General features: G+C 35.0%; 4 protein-coding genes across 6 annotated transcripts in view; 3 read left to right on the top strand and 1 right to left on the bottom strand.

Annotated features, from left to right (window-relative positions):
* The window catches only part of LOC143920042 (uncharacterized), a 366,222-nt gene that overhangs the window by 326,435 nt on the left and 19,658 nt on the right, over nt 1-20,129 (top strand). The window lies entirely within an intron of this gene.
* On the top strand, nt 10,786-13,859 carry RpL6 (ribosomal protein L6). 2 transcript variants are annotated; one of them, XM_077442725.1, is made up of 6 exons: nt 10,786-10,946; nt 11,392-11,544; nt 12,034-12,185; nt 12,381-12,552; nt 12,622-12,807; nt 12,892-13,859. In XM_077442725.1, exons 2-6 carry the CDS (start codon nt 11,392-11,394, stop codon nt 13,051-13,053), a joined length of 825 nt encoding a protein of 274 aa, XP_077298851.1. In that variant the 5' UTR covers nt 10,786-10,946; the 3' UTR covers nt 13,054-13,859. The 2 variants fall into 2 exon arrangements, with proteins under 2 accessions (XP_077298851.1, XP_077298852.1); XM_077442726.1 differs by having other exon boundaries at nt 10,862-11,276.
* Nucleotides 13,129-15,168, bottom strand: LOC143920045 (actin-related protein 2/3 complex subunit 3-like). Its single transcript, XM_077442733.1, has 5 exons — nt 15,032-15,168; nt 14,679-14,852; nt 14,408-14,603; nt 14,267-14,328; nt 13,129-14,183 (listed from the first exon to the last, which is right to left on the bottom strand). The coding sequence occupies exons 1-5, from the start codon at nt 15,035-15,037 to the stop codon at nt 14,088-14,090; spliced, it is 534 nt and encodes a 177-aa protein (XP_077298859.1). The 5' UTR covers nt 15,038-15,168; the 3' UTR covers nt 13,129-14,087.
* On the top strand, nt 15,203-19,082 carry LOC143919812 (uncharacterized). Of its 2 annotated transcripts, XM_077442351.1 has the most exons (4): nt 15,203-15,512; nt 15,593-15,826; nt 15,969-16,230; nt 16,400-16,944. In XM_077442351.1, the coding sequence occupies exons 1-4, from the start codon at nt 15,399-15,401 to the stop codon at nt 16,510-16,512; spliced, it is 723 nt and encodes a 240-aa protein (XP_077298477.1). In that variant the 5' UTR covers nt 15,203-15,398; the 3' UTR covers nt 16,513-16,944. The 2 variants fall into 2 exon arrangements, with proteins under 2 accessions (XP_077298477.1, XP_077298476.1); XM_077442350.1 differs by having other exon boundaries at nt 15,969-19,082.

A 20,129-nucleotide genomic window follows, 5' to 3' on the forward strand; every position in this document is an offset into this window, starting at 1 on the left:
CAATTAGCGGTAAATATGTACATTGCTATTATTTATTATATTGAACAGAAGTACCATAGAGGGCACAAAAGATGGTCAGTATTATTAAAAATATATAATGTATACATATATATATATATATATATATATATATATATATATATATATATATATATATATATATATATATATATATAATATATATATATATATATATATATATATATATATATATATATATATATATATATATATATATATATATATATATATGTATATATATATATAATATATATATATATATATATATATATATATATATATATATATATATATATATATATATATATATATATATTATTATTTTTAACATAGAATTGCCCCAAGTCGACACATATGGCCAACTATGTACATATGTACCATATAATATTATTACCGTTTACCATGCACCCCTTTTTTTTGATCTTTCGACTTACGATCTTTCGATTTTCGATCTTTGCCTTCCGATATTTGGTTTTTCGTGCATTTCTAATTCGATCCCGTGAGGTGCACCCCTTTGTACATATGTACTATATAATATTATTATAAATTTAAAATTAAATTCAAAAAATGGTGGCAAATATGGTAAGGTGGCCAAGGAACCGTTTCAATAATGAAATCAGATAAATTGGCAAACCGATAAGAAACGACTGACCTGGAGCTCATATATACAAGGTTTGGCCGGTAGCACAACTGGGTCAGGGCTCGAACCCGTGGCCCCTCAGTTAACCGCTGAGATGTGTTGCTGGTGTATAATCCATTCGTTAAACTATTATACTGTTCACAATTGTTCTGATTTTTATAATACATACATATTATACATTTGTCAAGTTTGAAATTTGAAAAAAAAAATTTAATGTACATTTTGTGTTGTAGATATGTACGCTTGCGAGAAAATGGATTCAAAAAAGATCTTGTCACGTAAACTGGAAGAATTACAAGAAGCGACCGGTTGCCCTCTGAAGCAGACAAATGGCGAGCGAATTTTCGGTCCATCGCCGAATTGGCGTGGTTTTACGCCACCGCGAGGCAGTGAAGTATTTATTGGAAAAATTCCCCTAGATTGTTACGAAGATGAGCTGGTGCCGGTGTTGACTTTGGCCGGTCCTCTATACACGCTCCGGATCAAGATGGACTTATCGGATCGAAATCGAGGGTTCGCGTTTGCACTTTATGAATCGCCAGAAGTTGCCGCATTTGCCGTAGCACTCCTGAACAAATTTGCGATAAGACCAGGCGTCCATCTGGGTGTGACCCTCTCTGTAGACAATCGCGAGCTGGAGATATGTGGGCTGCCTTTTGATTCCACATGGCTCGACGTGGCCAGAGTTTTGGAATCGCAGGTGTCTGGTTTCCAAAACATTAAACTTCATCGGAACACAGTGGGAATAGTAGCCATTGTGGAGTTTGATACTCATTCTGCTGCCGCTAAGGCTAGGAGAATCCTTGTGACAAGGTGTAAATATCTTTGGAACAACAAAGTCGCTGTTGATTGGGTAGATCCAAGAGATACCCCACTTTCAGGTATATATAAATGTTACAAAAGCTTTTCTGTTTACTTGTCGTTAGTTAAACTGTTTTATATTAAGATGTTCGTGTATTTTTTCAGCTGGATGTTCATTGCTTAATAATCGTAGCACCCCTGGATTCTAAAGATTCGTTTGGTATCTACATACATACATATGTATTTCAAGGACCTCACTTTTTATTGGTTAATTTTGATATATGTACATATTGTCATGATTTGCATTTTATTTTTATAAATATTAAAAAATGTAATCTAATTAACTGCAAATTAACTCCAATTAAATCCAAAACCTATATCGAGATATAAAATGAATTCTCAAATGTAATTTCTCCAATTTGTATACAAACAAACAGATACATATTATTATAAATCATAAACAAATAGTCCTTGATGTACTAAATGTTATATTTTATTTGATAAGTTACTTATATGTATATATAATTTGTAAGAACAAGTCATTGTAAGTGCCAAAAATTACAATGTATGTAATATGAATATGTATATACATACATATTACCATTGTTTTATACATCATTACTTAGATTTTTTTTTATTTCTATTATACCATAACATTGTTCGATTAAGTTTTAATGACATTCATGAAAGTCACAGTTGTATGTATAACAAATATGTATGTGCGATTTTATATTTTTAATAAATAACTCTCATGTATAACATGTTATTATTTCAAAATATTCCACCTACTGATCCAACCTTTATGATCTTCGCAACATTAGGAAACTGTTTGCAAATTTTAAAAGTTTGCATTTATTAAATACCAATTACCCATGTGTAAATATAATAAATAAAACCAATTCAATAAATATGAGACATTTTTTTATCTCATTAAAATGTTTTTTTGGAATCATTTTTTAGAAATTCAAATTAATTTATTTTACCTATATATTTCTAGTTTTGATAATGATAAAAACATTCACCTGAAAAACAATGTGAATTTTATAAATGAATGTTAACTCTCATAATGTCTTACTACACATATGTACATACATACATGAACATCCTAAGAGGATTAGATTTTAGATTTCTCCAAAATCGAGGATCACGACACTGTTACTGATTGGGAACACGAAATAAAACTCCCAAAACGGAAGCGTTCAGCCTCACTTGCACAATTAGGTCAAGTGGTAATGTATCAGCAAGAATATGCAAGGAGTCTGAATGAATTAAAATGAAAGAAATTTTAACATTTTGGTATCTATTTATTTAATAATAATACAAATGGAAATTGCTCAATACTTATTTCCTCCAATGCAAGTCGCATTCATTGCTGTTTCTAAGTTTGCGCTGGTTTGTCAGCTGGTTTCTAAAATTGTTTTTAATAAAGTGCATTACACTAAATGACAGGGACGTCATTTGGGGGGGCACTTACCCTAAATTATAATGTTAATTTTAGAAAATAGTATGGATTTAAGGATAAATGAAATACTATAGATCTATGAATGCTACGTTTGTTTCTTGTTACATTTGGGTAGATTAGTGGCCAATAAAATAATCGCTTTAATTTTGCGCGGTTTGGTCAACGATATAAATTCTGTATGATGCAACCATAACGTATATCAATTTTACATAAGAATATAAACAATAATTTATATATTTTTAAATTATTTTTTTGTGTATTATTTATTACCTGTGTCCAACTATAAATTTGCTTTGAAAAATAAAAAGGTGGTGCTCGCCGTTTTACCAATATTTTAGAACGTGCACTAGGGCAGTGCTTCCCAATTACTTTCATGTCACGACCCCCTAAATCTGAAAGATTTTACCCCCCCACCGTTTTTATTTTATTTTATTTATTTTTTTATTGTATTTTACCCCCCCCCCCCCCACCCATTTTACAGACCCACATTTTGACCATTCAATTTCATTCTCGGAAAAGAACTCATCTACTTTCTTAAATAGATTTTTTTCTTAAATACATCTATTCCTTTTGTTGTTGATGAAAGTTCCCGACAGAAGAGAAAATCATCAAATAGTTGAAATTCAGATTGATATCTTACAAAAACCATTAACTGTGCGCAATTTGTAATATCAGTAGTTTCATCGAGCTATATTGCAAAGAATTTGCTTTGTTTAATCCGAAATATTAATTGACTTTTAATATTATCTGCCATGCATTCAATTCTTCTTTTGATTGTATTATTTGAGCAATGAATTGACTTTAGCGGTTTTGCAATTTTATCTCCGTGAATGAATTCACAAATTCACTCACGGAAAAATAAATATGTTTTCATATAATGTGTTATAATTTAACAGATTTAAATATATACATTCCCTAAATATGTAATGTGGAAAAATATTCATAAATGAATATTTGTACTTTCTACTGAATATTTTCGCGGCCCCCGCGATAAATCCTACGCCCCTAATCCTAAATCCTAAGCCCGTTTCGCATAAATAAGACGTTACAAACGGTAGGAGCACTTGCATTGCTTTGCAATACAGAGATTCATACTCTCCACTAAGATTCATCCAAAATTTAGTTAGTGTTTCATTTTGAATCTTTTGTTTTAGTGAGCTATCTATCGCATGATAATTCTATCAATTTTTTTTTTCGATGGTTGTCAGCTCGAATTACGAGTATTAACGTAAAAATTCAAAATGATTTTCAGTTGATACGTTGAAATATCCAAATATGTATGTAGGCGATCAAATTAGTACGGAAAGTATGGACATATATATATACGTATAAATATATATATACGTACATACATATGTACATATATGAATACAAGGTGTGCTAAAGATCGATACAAATATTTTAGGAGGTAATAGAAGAGGTCATTGGTCAATAGAATGCTTTTTATTTACCTTAGTATAAAGTCTTTAGAGGGCTGAACACCAGCGCCTTGTCCATACAAACGTATTACACCTCTCCCTTCCTCAATTATGGCACTAGAGACATTATGTTTTAATGCGCTATGGATATCTACCATTGGCATGCATCTGTGCTTTTATTTTTTTGATTAATTATTTTTTATAGGAGCTAGGAGCCGCCAAACATCTATAAAATCGCCTATTTTTTACACCCACGAAAAGAGTCCAGTGTGCCTATTTAACGGTCGATTTAAAAAAAAATGCGCGCACAGGTGCATAGAAAATATCTTTCTCATACCGATGATGAATTTTTTTTCGGAGAAAATTGGAGAATACGAAACCTCGATTTTGTCGATTTAAAATACGTATTATCTGGTCGAAGCGCAACTGTCGCATTCACTCAATATATATATCGAAGAAAGGAACGGCAACAAAATTAAGGTTTCGGGTGTACAGCCCTCATAAGGCGCGAACACACAGATTGGCACGTGGCACGTGTTTATTTTTAGATAGTTTTTGCACATGTAAAAAATTCTAGCACGCATAGTCTATACAATGGCACCCAGGATTTAGTACGTGTATTGACATAGGTTTAGGGTTGCCACATCAGACTCATGTCTCAGCCGGAGATTATCACAAAAATATTATTTATTTATATAAATTATTATTAATAAAAAAATCACATTTCAAAATTATATGAAATAATAATATTCAGTGAAAACATTGTAGGAAAATGTTTTTATCCATTTTTTTTTCGGGAGGCAAATCAAGCGATTTGATGGAAGGAATTAAATTTTTAAGAAGGCAGATATATCATCATACAATTTATTGGCATCTAATTCTATATTTACGTATTTTGCAGCATCTAATTTATTTAGCTCAGTAACAAATTTTCGTACACGAGATATGCGCCACAGACCTCTTTAGTTCTTTATACGCTTTGCATAAAAGTTAAGAATTTCTAATATAACATATGTAAGTACAGTTTTATTTATTTTAATAATTTTTGTGAGATTTACTACAATTTTTTTATGATTTTTGACACGAATTGCTTGCAGGCCGGAGTTTGCCCAGGGCTGCTATACAATATAGTTGAAAAAGGTAATCATCATCATCATCATTTACAGCCATTCGCCATCCACTGCTGGATGAAGGCCTCTCCAACACGCTTCCACTCGTCTCTGTTTTGCGCAACACTCATCCATCTCATTCCGCACATTTTCCTAATTTCGTTCACCCATCTTCCTTGCGGTCTTCCTTTTACTCTTTTGCCTTCTCTCGGGTACCATTCAAGCACTTCTTTTGTCCACCTTTCGTCCATCCTCCTAGCTACGTGACCCGCCCATTGCCATTTCAATCTCTTCACTCTATCCACTATGTCCACTACCCTTGTCATATTTCTCACCCACGTGTTCCGCTTTCTGTCTTTCCTCGTTATGCCAAGCATACAGCGTTCCATACTTCTTTGAGTGCATTGGATTTTATTTAGCATCTTGGCGTTCAGTGTCCAAGTTTCACATCCATACGTCATCACTGGCAAAACGCATTGATCAAAGATCCTTTTCTTCAGGCAGAGTGGAATTTTTGATTTAAAAACAGCATTCATCCGTCCAAATGCACTCCATCCTAATTTCATACGTCTCTTTATATCTTCATTTTTACTACCAGACATGTCAATTATTTGACCTAAATATAAATAATTATTTACTACTTCTACTGGTTTATCATCTAAGGGGATGCTATCAGGCATGCAATATCTATTGAACATTAATTTAGTCTTATCTACGTTAATTTTTAATCCTACTTTTCTACTTTCCCTGTCCAGCTGTGTTAGTCTGATCAGTAGGTCAGCTGAATCACGAGCTACTAAAACTATATCGTCTGCGAACCGAAGGTGACTCAAAAAGCGACCATTGATGCTTACTCCGGCTGTATCCCAATCCAAGTTCCTGAAAACTCCCTCAAGCACCGCATTGAATAACTTGGGCGAGATTGTATCTCCTTGTCTTACTCCTTTTCCTATGCTAAATCTATCTGTACCTGAAAAAATTTTAACCGAAGCTGTGGCATTCTTATATATTGCAGCTAACAGTCCCACATAGGGTTCCGGCACTCCCTGTGTTTGTAGAGCGTTAAGTACTGCATTATGACTAACTGTATCGAAGGCTTTCTCATAATCGACGAAACCTAGGCACAATGGCCGTTGATATTCGTTGGCGCGCTCGATTAGTTCGCCAACTACTTGGAGGTGGTCCATTGTGCTGAAATTTGCCCTAAACCCTGCCTGCTCTATAGGTTGGTTCTCGTCGAGGATATTCTTCAGCCTTTCTGTAATAACCTTCGTGAAGAGCTTGTAGACCGCTGAAAGTAAACTAATGGGTCGGTAGTTCTTGATATCGCTTTTGTCGCCTTTTTTGTGTATTAAAATGATAGTTGCGTTATTCCATCCTTCTGGTATAGCTTGGTTCTGGATGCATTTGCTGAAAAGCCTAGCTAAGATATTGATTAGGGGGGGCCGCCACATTTTAGTAAGTCAATGGGAATATTATCTTCCCCTGGGGTTTTACCGTTCTTTGCAGTTTTTAGCGCGGCCTCTACTTCGCTAGGCAATACTGCAGGAACCCTTTGGCCGTGTGTCGATTCCGGAGCGGGAAATTGACCGTTGTTGTTCTCGTAAAGTTTTGCATAGAACGTATAAACTCTGTCTATGATCTCTTCTCTATTCCTGATTATTACTCCGCTCTCTGATCTGATTGCGATCATTTGGTTTTTGCCTAAGAAAAGATCTTGTTTGCACTTTGAAAAAGGTAATAAACAGCTAAAATATTAAATAATTTGTTCCATTTCCTGAATTCAGTTCATTCGCCATTAGGTGGGAAATCCTTTTAATTAAAACCTTCCCTCAAGCGCAATATGGTGTACACTGGAGTTGAAGGTAAGGTAGTAAGATTTAAAATTATGGTACTACGCCATCTGTAGATATCGCGTCAAAAAATAACTAAATACATATTACTACTGGCTTGGAACTCGGCTAAAATTCGGTGAAATGTGTAATTAGTAGCAGGGATCCGAACCGTTATTTTTTTCGTTCCAGTTCGGTAAAAAAAAATACATCGGTTCAGTTCCGGTTTTCGGTTCTCTTGTATTTAAATATTAGCAAGTTAATGTAAATACATCCACACCGTCTATACCTCTCTTTATACGGCTTTTCGCTATAACTTATTGTAATCATACATAATACATAATTAAAATGTCAAAGGAGAATATTTCCTAGCTTGTGCATCTTGCCACTGGTGCATGCGGAATAGAGGGTGGATTCTGATGCAGCTAAAATGCGGACAAAATACATTTTTTTTATTCATACTTAATTGACTTTCTCTAAGCTAACCAACTACTCATCGGGCTATGCTTTTAGGAAAAAAAAGTGCAACAAAGGTTTAGAGCAGTGCTACTCAAACTTTTTCAGCTGGCGGACCAGTATATATTTTTCAGTAATTCTCACGGACCAGCATCATATTTTAAAATAAAAAGGTTATATATGTTATGTACATATGTATGTGGTAATAAATAAAAATAAAATAAAATCTAAGTAGCAAAATTTATTTTATTGAATTCAAAGAAGTACAATATTTATATACTTTCTGAATGAATCTTCCATGTTTTTAGTTTCGTTTCAACCCATCTGTATTGTCTGCCATTGTGAAACAAGATGACATTCTTCCTTGCATGGATAAGTTAAGGTCATTCAAAATACAAAAAATATCTGTCAAATAAGCTAGCTCGGCTATCCGGTCTATATTTTGAAATAGTTCTGACATAAGCTATTGTTTCAGTTTTTTAATTATGTCTTTCTCCGCGGACCGGCTACCGCCGGGTCACGGACCGGTAATGGGCCGCGGACCATAGTTTGAGTATCACTGGTTTAGAGAGAATCTATTAGTTTGTTTTATTCTAGAAGTTAATTTTTGCAGGTATTGGTGTATCCATTTTTTATTTAAGTTTTTTAGTTTAATTTTGATTGAATACAAATCACTCAACGTCTTTGCAATTTGATCGTGGATTCTTTTAATAATGGCTGTAATGTCTCAATGATGACATTAATTTCGATCCATGTTCTGGTAAATAGTACTCCATATTGTTTTCAGCTATTTTTGAACAAAATTATTCATACAAAAATAAATCGTTAATAGAGTCTTTGATTGCTAATTGTAAAGTATATATGTATGTATGTGCCACACATTTTTTTCGATGAGATGAGAGAAAGAATGAAGTGAACAGATGAGATGAGGGAAACAGTTCTCAATGGAAGGTAGCATATTTGCTTCATATTCTCTTTCATAATTAACTAGTGTTGTGCCCGTTGATTTCAACGGGTGGTTTCGAAAAGGAATTGAAACTCGAATAAAAATAAAGTTAAAGAAATTGAAACGACTGGTTTCGGAAAGAAATTTAATTACAATTTACGAATTAGAAAGCACGAATTACAAATTACGAAGTGATAATGAATTACGTTTTGTGCATCGCCGACGCCCCGACGCCTTCGCCCTCAGCGCCCACGATGCCTCTGATACCCCGGGGCCTTCGCCCTTGGCGCCCTCGGTGCCCGCGCCCCCTCCGACGCCCCAGTGCCCCCAGCGCTCCCGGCGCCTCCTTTTTAATATTCATTCCTGTTTTTTTTTTTTCATTAATTCTATCATTCCCAAAGTCTATACATATATGTATATTAATTATACCGGACCGAAAAAAGATATAGGTTCGGTTTTGGTTTATGTTCTGGCAAAAATAACGGTTATTCCGGTTTTCGGTTCGGTTCCCTGATTAGTAGAATATCATTCGATCAATTCGCACGTTACCACCAAGGTGAAGTGGCTTAAATAGTGAATTTTACACTCACGGAGTAATTAAAAAAAAGTTTAATGCTCTTTTTAGTAATTGATTTTTCAAAGCTTTTATTTATGTTCTTTGTTTTTCAAATGCTTTTTACAGGTATTCCTCACATGCTTAAAAAAGCACTTCTTGTAGTTGGTCTTGGGCATTCTAAAAAAAACAAGATTAAAATATGAATATACGATACAATATCTACAGACTAATATAGTTATACTACAAAAGATATAGCTCAATAACAATACAACATTAAAAAATAATACTGATATTTTTTTCTAATTCTTTAACTGTATTCAAATGAAAAAATACGATGCGGTGCAAACCCATATACATATGTGCCATGACAGGAATTAATGTACTATCAATTTTTCAGTCATAACAGTACATATAATACAAATACAGACATCTATTGACAACTAAGAAATTTTTGATGTACAGAAAATTTGCAGGAAGCTTAAGGTTTTTTTTATAAAATTCAACAAATTCGAGATGCTAATTCAAGATAGCTCAGATTTGCAAGAAATTAAGGAGGAGAATACCGATTTCGATATAATAATTTGGCTAGAAAAATCTGAAAATTGTAACAGGAGACGGTAAATATGTGTTTTTTTTTTAATAATCACAAAACCTCGCCAGCAGCGTATTCGGCTGTGACTTGAACTCATAACTTATGGGTTTGCTACAAATGATTGCAAACCACCAGCCTGCATGCTTTTTCGATTGCATTTTAACTGTTTGGATTTCAGCATTTACAAAAGACGAGATATTCATGGGGTTGCGCAGATAACATTTCGATGTACATTGATGATTGGCAATTCTGAAAATTCAGTTGGATCTTTCTGGCAAGTTTAAAATGGCAAAAGCCGAGACAAAAGTATGAAATGAGCATGCAGTGAAATGAGCATGCAGTGAAATGAGCATGCGGGCGCTTGGTTTGCAATCGTTTGCAGCGCAGGGATAACTTATATGTATACCTTATGCGTGCGCACTGCTCGCACTTACACTAAGCGAAATCTACCCGAAGTCTCGACATACCTACCCTGTATACGTTCTATGCTTCTGATACTTTAGTTCCGAATTTTGCCTTATTAAACTCGCCAGAGAGATCCAACTCAATTTTAATAATTACCATTTTAATAATTGCATCTGGGCACATCGAAAGGTTACTCGTCATCTGATGTGCAATCTATCATAAGTGAAGTCGATAATTGCATTTAAAGCAGCCATCCAGTTAATCTGTGGTTCAGTCTGTCTGGCGCTTTTCGATCGTTTGAACCAAACCCTTTAATATATCATACTTTTAATGCTTTTTTGCTTCTGGAGTTAACAACCATTGCATTTCAAATGTTAAAAATAGAGCCATTGGCCCGTTGTTTATTTCATAATCTGTATTTATAATATTTTGCTTATATTGTTAAACCTGCATTTTTACGAAATTTTTACATAAAAAATTTCATCCATTTTGCTATAAAAAATCATGAAAGAATTGATCAAAGATCAAGGGTGATTTAATTTACCTTGATTGAATTGTATATAGATGCTATAGATGTCGTAATTAGAAATTTCGAAATAAAAAGAACAAAAGTGACACGCACCGCTATTCGATTATTTACGTGTGGCGACACTGCTCGCGCCGTGTGTGTTTCTTTCTGTGTGAGGCCCGGAGCAACTGCCCCGCGAGGTGAGTTTTCCGCAAATATCTTAGCCATCGCAAGTCCGCGGGCGCTCCGCCCCCTTCGGTCGCCCCCGCTATAGGTCGGTGCAACGAACCTAGTTGATATTCGAAGAAAACGGCGCCCCCAGCTCGGCCTGCGACCGGGACGAGCGTGTCGGCCCCTGTCAGGCCGGCCGACGTGGAGCCCCTTTGAAGTGCATCCCTCGTGAGCCCCCGAGGGCGCACTCCCCTTCATTGTACTTTGCCACACATATTTACACTCTCGCTCGCACTTCAAGCGGCCTGTCACCGCGTTTTGCATCCCGCAGATTGCTCTCGTGAACATAACCTCAAAATGTATTTTTTTTTTACTATAAACAATATTCAGCTTTCTCATTGGTCAAGTCAGTGGATTGACACGTGTCGATGATTTTCTTGTAGTGTTGTAATGTGGATTTTGACCCCTTTTTAGATGGCGCCCACACCGACGAAGGTTGCCGCTAAGCCGGCCGCGGCTAAACCCAAGACTGCCAAGGGGGATCTGAAGAAGCGTCCTAGGAAACGTAATTCTGAACTTGGAAATGGAATCGTTCGCTTTTCCAAAACCAAAATGTTCCACAAGAAGGTAATTGTTGTTTGATTCTCCTTTCATTTTTAATTTGCGTGGCTTAAATGGTTTTATTTTAAGAACATGTTAGCACTAGTCGAGCACTTACATTAATCTTCCCATATGCTTGTGATTCATACCTACCGTACAATACAATAAAAATGCCCTTTTCTCAGGTTTAGACCGGCTGTAAATGTGTTATTCAAACATTTCCATTCTGATTGTATTGACTGCGAGCCTACTTAGCCTACCATTTGTTACTTTTATTCTTTGATGTGTCTCGTCGTATGATAAAATATGCTGGGTTTGATAACGTTGGGTTGTTAATTAGCTGTTAGTATTGTTTACCTTTAATCTGAGGGTTGGTTGTAAATCACGACTCTGCTAAACTTTAATATTCTACTCTGTTTCTTTCTTGATATGCCCAGTTATGATATTCTGATCTTGAAATTTTTAATATGTTGATTTCTAACTCGTTTATTTATTCAATTTGTTGTTCAATTTTAGGCTGTGTACCGTTTCATTGGCAAGAAGACACCTAAAACTGTCAAGCCTAAGAAGCGAGTCAGCATCATTAAGAAAATCGGTGGTGAGAAGAATGGAGGCACGCGTGTTGTTTTCCTTAAGAAGCGCAAGGCTTTCTATCCCACCCAGGATAAGTAAGATATTTTATTTTTGGAGATATTGTCCGTTTGATATTATTTTTTCATTTGAATACAGTTAAAGAATTAGAAAAAAAATATTAGTATTATTTTTTAATATTTTATTGTTATTGAGCTGTATCTTTCGTGATATTACTATATTATTCTGTATATATTGTATCGTATTTTCATATTTCAATCTTGTTTTTTTAGAATGCCCAAGACCAGCTACAAGAAGTGCTTTTCTAAACATGTGAGGAATACCCGTTCAATCTTAGAACCAGGAAGGATACTTATCCTTTTAGCTGGTCGTCATAAGGGAAAGCGAGTTGTTCTCGTTAAAGTCTTACCTTCTGGACTTCTCCTCGTATCTGGGCCATTCAGGGTATGTATATTTATATTATAATTTTTTTTTTTTTTAATATTTCACATATCTAATAGTGTTTTTTTTTAGTACAATGGATGCCCTCTGCGTCGAATTTCTCAGCGTTATGTTATTGGTACTTCTGCCAAATTAGACATCTCCTCTGTGACAGTACCAGAGCACCTTAACGACTTGTATTTCAAGAAAAATAAGAAGTCATCCAAACGCTCAGTAAAGCGGAAGGAAGGTGAAGATATCTTTTCCGCTAAGAAAGAGGTAAAATGTTGCTCTTTATTTCATTATAGTATGTGAATTAAATACTAGAACATTTTATAATGTTTTTTTTTATCTTGTTTTCAGAAATATGCTGCTTCTGAAGAACGCAAGGCTGACCAAAAGACAGTAGATCTTGCATTATTAAAAGTCATAAGGAAAAACCCAGACCGTAAAGTACTGAAACAGTATTTCAAATCCATGTTCGGTCTCAGATCATCGCAATATCCCCACAGAATGAAGTTCTAAAACAATTTTGAGATATATTTATGTTAAGGTTCGGATGATCGAGGGAATATTTTATACTGTAATAAACAGTTGATTGAACATCGATTATTGTTATTTATTATCACCTTTATCCTCTATTTTAATTGTATAAAAGACGCAATTTTAAGAGCCTGCGCGGAAGGTGAACGATCTGCAATTCTGCACAGACTGCAAGAATGCTGAACTCTGTATAGACTCATAGCGTTTTAGTTTGGATATTGATTGGGCATTGCCATCGAGATAGATGCAAGCCGTTATACTTGAAAGTGGCGGAAGTTCAAATTTCAGGTCCAAAAGCTATTTCTGTTTGACATTCACAAATTGTCATCACTTATTTTAATTAAATATGTCCAGAATCGCAAAAAATCAGAATAAACGCATGCTACCAGTATTGCGAGATATTTCTCGAAATTAAGAGACAGTGGACTTACGACACTTTCAACTACGACGGCGCATGTCTATATAATGCATCAATTACTTAAATGTGAACACATCCAACCAGTGTCCGTGATGATAAATTAAGTAACGCCACACCATCTTTAGTATGGATAGAAAGGAATAATGTCTAGGAAAAATGGTCCCAAGAGGTAGTGGAATTTTATAATTTCCAATACGAGATTGCATTTTCGGTTTTGGCACAATTTGCAAACCTGCCACAATTCCTATTCAATGTAATTACATGAATACGAGATTTCTATTGCCACATTTAATAGCAAAATTGTGTTCAAATGTAAAAAAAACAGTCGATTAAATGAAAAGCTTTTATTATAATAATAATGCACAGGCGACAGCAATACTATTCAAGAGATCGTCAATATATAATATTTAATTATTCATACTGGGTTGTTCACTTGTGATACACATTCAAATTATGCACTGGAACGCAAATACGGAAAGTAATGTTGCGACTTTTGGCAATAAATTGAATCGTTTAACAGTAAGATTGAGGTTATTTTTAAGTGACGAGCATTTTGTATATATAATTTATACTTAAAAATAATGGAAATATGTATTGTTTATTGGCCTGGTCCTGATAGGGATTTATCCATGAATTTCCTTTTGGCAAAGCACAACCACCATTTGCTGGGTTTCCCATCTTCGGTGGCGAAAACCTAAGAAAATAATGTGAATAAAATTATAAATAAACCAATGAGATGAGTTTGTATGTGTTTTAAATTAAATTTGTACAACTGACTTTTTCGCATACTCGTACACCAGTTTCTTGTCTGAGTTGTTGGAAATATTGACGCATTGTATCTAAAAAAAACGTTTTCATAAAAAAAAAAAACATTAATTTCATACAAATGTATGAGATTAGATTTGAAGCGGTGCTTACCGGATTCGCCAGAATTTGATGGTTTTGCATACACAGTGTTTAGAGGAAATCCTGGTTCACCTGGGATGCTGAACTTCGAAATTGCCAAAGAATATAATTCTTGAGTTCCTTGAGCTTTTGTGGCGCATCTTTGCAGACGTTTTAGGCATTCAGTTATGTAGAGTGTCAAATAGATTAATACTCTATCCGATTCCGACTGCATATAAAAAAATGAAATTAATACATTGCTTCGGTGCATATGAATAAATTTGTTTACGGTTTAAGGAATTACCTTTATCTCATAAAATCTGAAAAATACGTTGGCTTTGAAATAATACAGAGCCTCGTCTATTATGTCCATGTCTTTGGGGTTTGTAGGAGCTGGACCGCGGAACTGGGTCTTGATCGGTAACAGTGCCATGTTACCTAAGGTCTGTTGGTGATCAGCCAAAGTGGAGTGGTACGCCTAAGTAATGTCAATATATATTTTTAGTGAAATTTGTAATAGCGGTGCGATAAGTATGATTCATATGTCACTTGCTGTCACGCCCTTTTTAGCCGTTTACTCAATAGCGGAGAAAATACTTTTGTGCAATCGAAATGGAAAATAAAGCATGATAATAAATTTTGGAGAGAGAATCTAACCGGCATCCTGGAAATAGTTCAGGAATTGCTGGGGTCAAACGCACTATGAGATACGAAGTGGATGATGGTAAACGTCAAACGGATGTGGTGTTGCCATTCGTGAAAATCATGGCTAATATTTATTGCCAGAGTGCATTAAGCTTTTCACTTAGTAATGGTTGGGACAATTTTAAGTTGGCAGCACTACACACACACATCTGTATAGCCATTTGTTTTGACGTTTGACTATTGATTGTATCGGGTCGTTGATGGTTGGGTGGCTGGTCGAGTCGATTAGAGAAACAAAAGGAAAAGCAGAAGTCAGAAGCAAAGGTCGGAAGCGTCTATCCACTCTCCAGGAGTTTGTGCTTCTCCCTCCGAAGTAGCGATGGAGTGCAGACTCTGTCTCTGCTCTGCTCCAGCAGGGTCCTTCGTCTCCATCCATGACGACCCTCATCCACCGCGTTTGGTGCAACGCATTTGGACCTGCTGTCAGCTGCGGGTCAGTCACGTTACACTTGAACCATTGCCATTGATAATTCGCTACTCCTCGTAATCGCCCAATACCTTTCACATTTGCAGGTTAGGAAAGGAGACCATCTGCCAGATATGATATGCCTTTCTTGTGTCAACAATCTGGAATTGTTCGACAGCTTTCGGAACGCTTGTTTTCAGAATGACACAACGTCGAGGGTGGAATTAGACAAGTATTTGAAAGTCAAGCCGGAGGAAGTTTTGCTGGAAGATTTAATATGGGAAGATGAGTTGGGCGCTGAATGGCCACCCAACAATTGTAGTTCACCGGACGACGGCGAGGTACGTAAATGGGATTCATGTTTTTAGATGTATTCTGAACGAAATACGCTGTTGATCGAAAATATAAATTCACACGTAAAATAACATCACACTATAAAAAGTTACACGTGTTAAATTGAATAACGTTCGGTTTATTTTTTAGACCCCTGGAAGAGAAATTACTTCGAGAGATAATATGGCAGCAATGATAGATACCAATAGACACATTCTAGCGGAAGAATTACCATATCGAAAATCATTTGATAAGATGTGCTCTTCACATTCTGAATTGGACCATAAAATAGATATCCAAGACAAATTGTTATGTGATCAAAAAAATTTTGTGATAAAAAACTCGGATACTCGAAGAATGTTGCTTGATTGTGACATTTGTTCAAAATCTTTTCACAGTAAACATAATCTAGGTGTACACATGAGGGTTCATAGTGGGGCAAAGTCACACAAATGTGAAGTTTGTTTCAAATCATTCCGTTTCAAATCTAGATTCCGTATACACATGGGTATTCATACTGGGGTAAAGCCATACAAATGTGAAATCTGTTTAAATTCATTCCTTAGAAAATGTAACCTCAGTGCACATGTGGTTATTCATACTGGGGCAAAGCCACACAAATGTGACATTTGTTCAAAAACATTTACTAGGAAACGATGTCTTAGTGCACATATGGTTATTCATACTGGGATAAAGCCACACAAATGTGACATTTGTTCAAAAACATTTGCTAAGAAAAAAGATCTCAGTGCCCATATGGGTATTCATACTGGGGTAAAGCCACACAAATGTGACATCTGTTCAAAAACATTTACTACGAAACAACATCTCAGTTCACATACGAGTATTCATACTGGGGTAAAGCCACACAAGTGTGAAATTTGTTCAAAAACATTTAATAGAAAACAAAGTCTTAGTGCACATATGGTTATTCACACTGGGGTAAAGTCACACAAATGTGACAACTGTTCAAAAATATTTACTACGAAACAAAATCTCAGTGCACATATTGGTATTCATACTGGGATAAAGCCACACAAGTGTGACATTTGTCCAAAAACTTTTACTACGAAACAAAATCTTAGTGCTCATATGGTTAATCATACTGGGGTAAAGCCACACAAATGTGACATTTGTTCAAAAACATTTACTAGGAAACGAACGCTTTGTGAACATATGGGTATTCATACTGGGGTAAAGCCACACAAGTGTGACATTTGTTCAAAAACATTTAATAGAAAACAAAGTCTTAGTACACATATGGTTATTCACACTGGGGTAAAGTCACACAAATGTGACATCTGTTCCAAAATATTTACTACGAAACAAAATTTCAGTGCACATATTGGTATTCATACTGGGATAAAGCCACACAAGTGTGACATTTGTCCAAAAACATTTACCACTAAACAAAATCTTAGTGCTCATATGTTTAATCATACTGGGGTAAAGCCACACAAATGTGGCATTTGTTCAAAACCATTTACTAGCAAACGAACTCTAAGTGAACATATGGGTATTCATACTGAGGTTAAGCCACACAAATGTGACTTCTGTTCAAAAACATTTAATACCAAACAACATCTTAGTGCACATATGGGTACTCACAGTGGGGTAAAGCTACACAAATGTGACATTTGCTCAAAAAAATATACTACAAAAGGAAATCTTAGTGCACATATCATTATTCATAGTAGGGTAGTCACAAAAAATTAGAAATGCTTTACGTCGAAACAGGTAATTTTGATCCCCTTGTATTCCAAAAAATTCGTAAAATTTTTGGAATTTTTTTGTATTCAGATTAAATGTATGTATGTACACAGGGAAGCATTCACCGACGTTTATTTCCAAAATAATAAGGGAGGAATAATTACGATTTTTGTAAAGGAACTTTTCCTTAATACAAATATCATTTGTAAGCGAAATTGGCTTGAAAATTCTCTTCTCATTTCCTTCAATTTAACTCTGCCATATTGACTTTTCCTCCATGAACATTATTTATTAATCGCATTCATTAAAACATTATTTATTGATCAAATCTAACGCCCAACAGTTCTTTAAAAATGCTACATATCCATTTGTAAATGCAGCTACAGTAGTACTGGTTCTTTCGTTGGACGTGTAGATGTATGTACCCTAACGATAAGATAAATAAATAGTTGTGGTCATGCCCGCGGCTAGGAGTTCGGCCACCTGTGTGCAAACTTAAATCGGCTGCTTATTAATTTTATCAGCATTTATATAAATCATATTAATAATTTTTTTTTTTTTAATTTTGTGAAAGTAGAAATCAAGTTATATTGGATAATAGAAATGTGTATTTTCATTTAAATTTATTTATTATAAAAAAATATTAAAGTGATAGCTACCGTAACAGTCAATGAAAAAGTGTCCACCTTAAAAATGCGTTTTTTTTTTTAATTTATTTGCTCTAAATAATTTCTATCCAACAATTTTGAATGACAAGTGAATAAATATATTTTCGATTTTATATCATTTGAGCCTTAAGAGGGCTGGACAGCAGCGCCTTGTCCATACAAACGTACTATACTTCTCCCTAGCTCAATTATGGCACTAGAGAAATTATTTTTTAATATGCTATGGATATCCACCATTAGGGTGCATCTATCGTTTTATTTTTTTGATTAATTATTTTTTATAGGAGCTAGGAGCCGCCAAACATCTATAAAATCGCCTCTTTTTTACACCCACGAAAAGAGTCTAGCGTGGTTATTTAACGGTCGATTTAAAAAAAAATACGCTGATAGATGCACAGAAAATATCTTTCTCATACCAGTGATGAATTTTTTTTTAAAAATTGGTCCAGTTTTGGAGGAGAAAATAGTAGAATACGAAACCTCGATTTTGTCAATTTAAAACACGTTTTATGTGGTCGAAACGCAACTGTCGCATTCACTCAATATATATATTGATATATTTTGTCGCATTCACTCAATATATATATTGATATATTTTGTCGCATTCACTCAATATATACATACACTCAATATATATATCGAAGAAAGGAACGGTAACAAAATTAAGGTTTCGGGTGTACAGCCCTCTTAATATTGTAACGTAGAGATTAGGTGGGTGGCGCTCGTGGACCGATGGTTTTCGATCGCTAATCACCTGATCTCTCGTTCGCGCCAAAATGTCATCGCCGAATGAATACGCCGTATGTAACCGCCAATAGGATCGCCTAACTCATCGACCAATAGTTATTACATGTGTATAGCAGACGAATAAACGACTTCTATAACCCGCCTGCGTCTTTCTTTCCGATTCTGGAAGCCCCATCTTCACGTCCACGCAACAATATTATGTAAAATAAAAATTTGATTCGAGGTTTTGTAAAACTGAGTTTTTTAAAAAAATTTGTTTATAGAAAGATTATTTATTTATTAATTTTTTTTTACTTAAATTTTATCTACATATAATTTTTTTTGCAAATTTTTTTGTACAATTTTTACAATACATGCATTTTTACATAATTAATTTCGACTCTACTTAAATGACTCTAAGGTCGAAAACGCTACATGCCGGAAGGCTCTTCTTTGTCAGTACTTTAAAAGATGATTTAAAAGTATTGTTCGGTGAGAAGGTGGAAGCCCAACACTTTACCGGGAAAGGAAGCAAATGGAAAAGGGAAGTTAATTTAGAAGCTGGAATGGTATTAAAAATTAGTAATCATAACGATACTACAAATAAAAAACAAAGTTAGAAATATGCAATTTATGATTACTTTAATTTAACAAAGAATAGTGACAAACTCAGAAAACTATAATAACTTCCAGAGTTCATCTTCATTGACATCGTTTTTATTTACCAACATTCAAATTTTTCACATATGTTTGCTCATACGAATGCTTTTTTTTATACGCACCCATTACTCCTTAATTTCTTAACTTCTCGTGACCATACAAAAAAAAATCAGACCCTTTTTTTTGCTCAGATGTCTCTGGATATGGCAGTGTGTTGCTGGCTCGGCATTCGGCTATGTTCAGATGCTCTTGTTGCTGTGGGTCGACTGAAGTTGTTTGGGATGGACCTCCTTTTATATTGTTTTTGGGGATCCACGTGACTTGTCGCAGGTGGTGTTTACGTGTGCGAGTTATGCGAGGAATGTGGTTTGTTGTTTAGGGTGGACGTTTCTCGAATGTTTGGCGTCGTTCCACTCGATTTAGTTTAATAGCTGCAGGTGTTCTTCGTGTCGTTCTGCTTGGTTTGTTGGGGTGGAATATTCTCGAATGTTTGGCGTCGTTCCACTCGATTTGGTTTAATGGATGCAGGTGTTCTTCGACTTGATAT

This window comes from Arctopsyche grandis, chromosome 12 (assembly GCF_051622035.1).
Source record: "Arctopsyche grandis isolate Sample6627 chromosome 12, ASM5162203v2, whole genome shotgun sequence".
NCBI classification, from domain to species: Eukaryota; Metazoa; Arthropoda; class Insecta; order Trichoptera; family Hydropsychidae; genus Arctopsyche; species Arctopsyche grandis.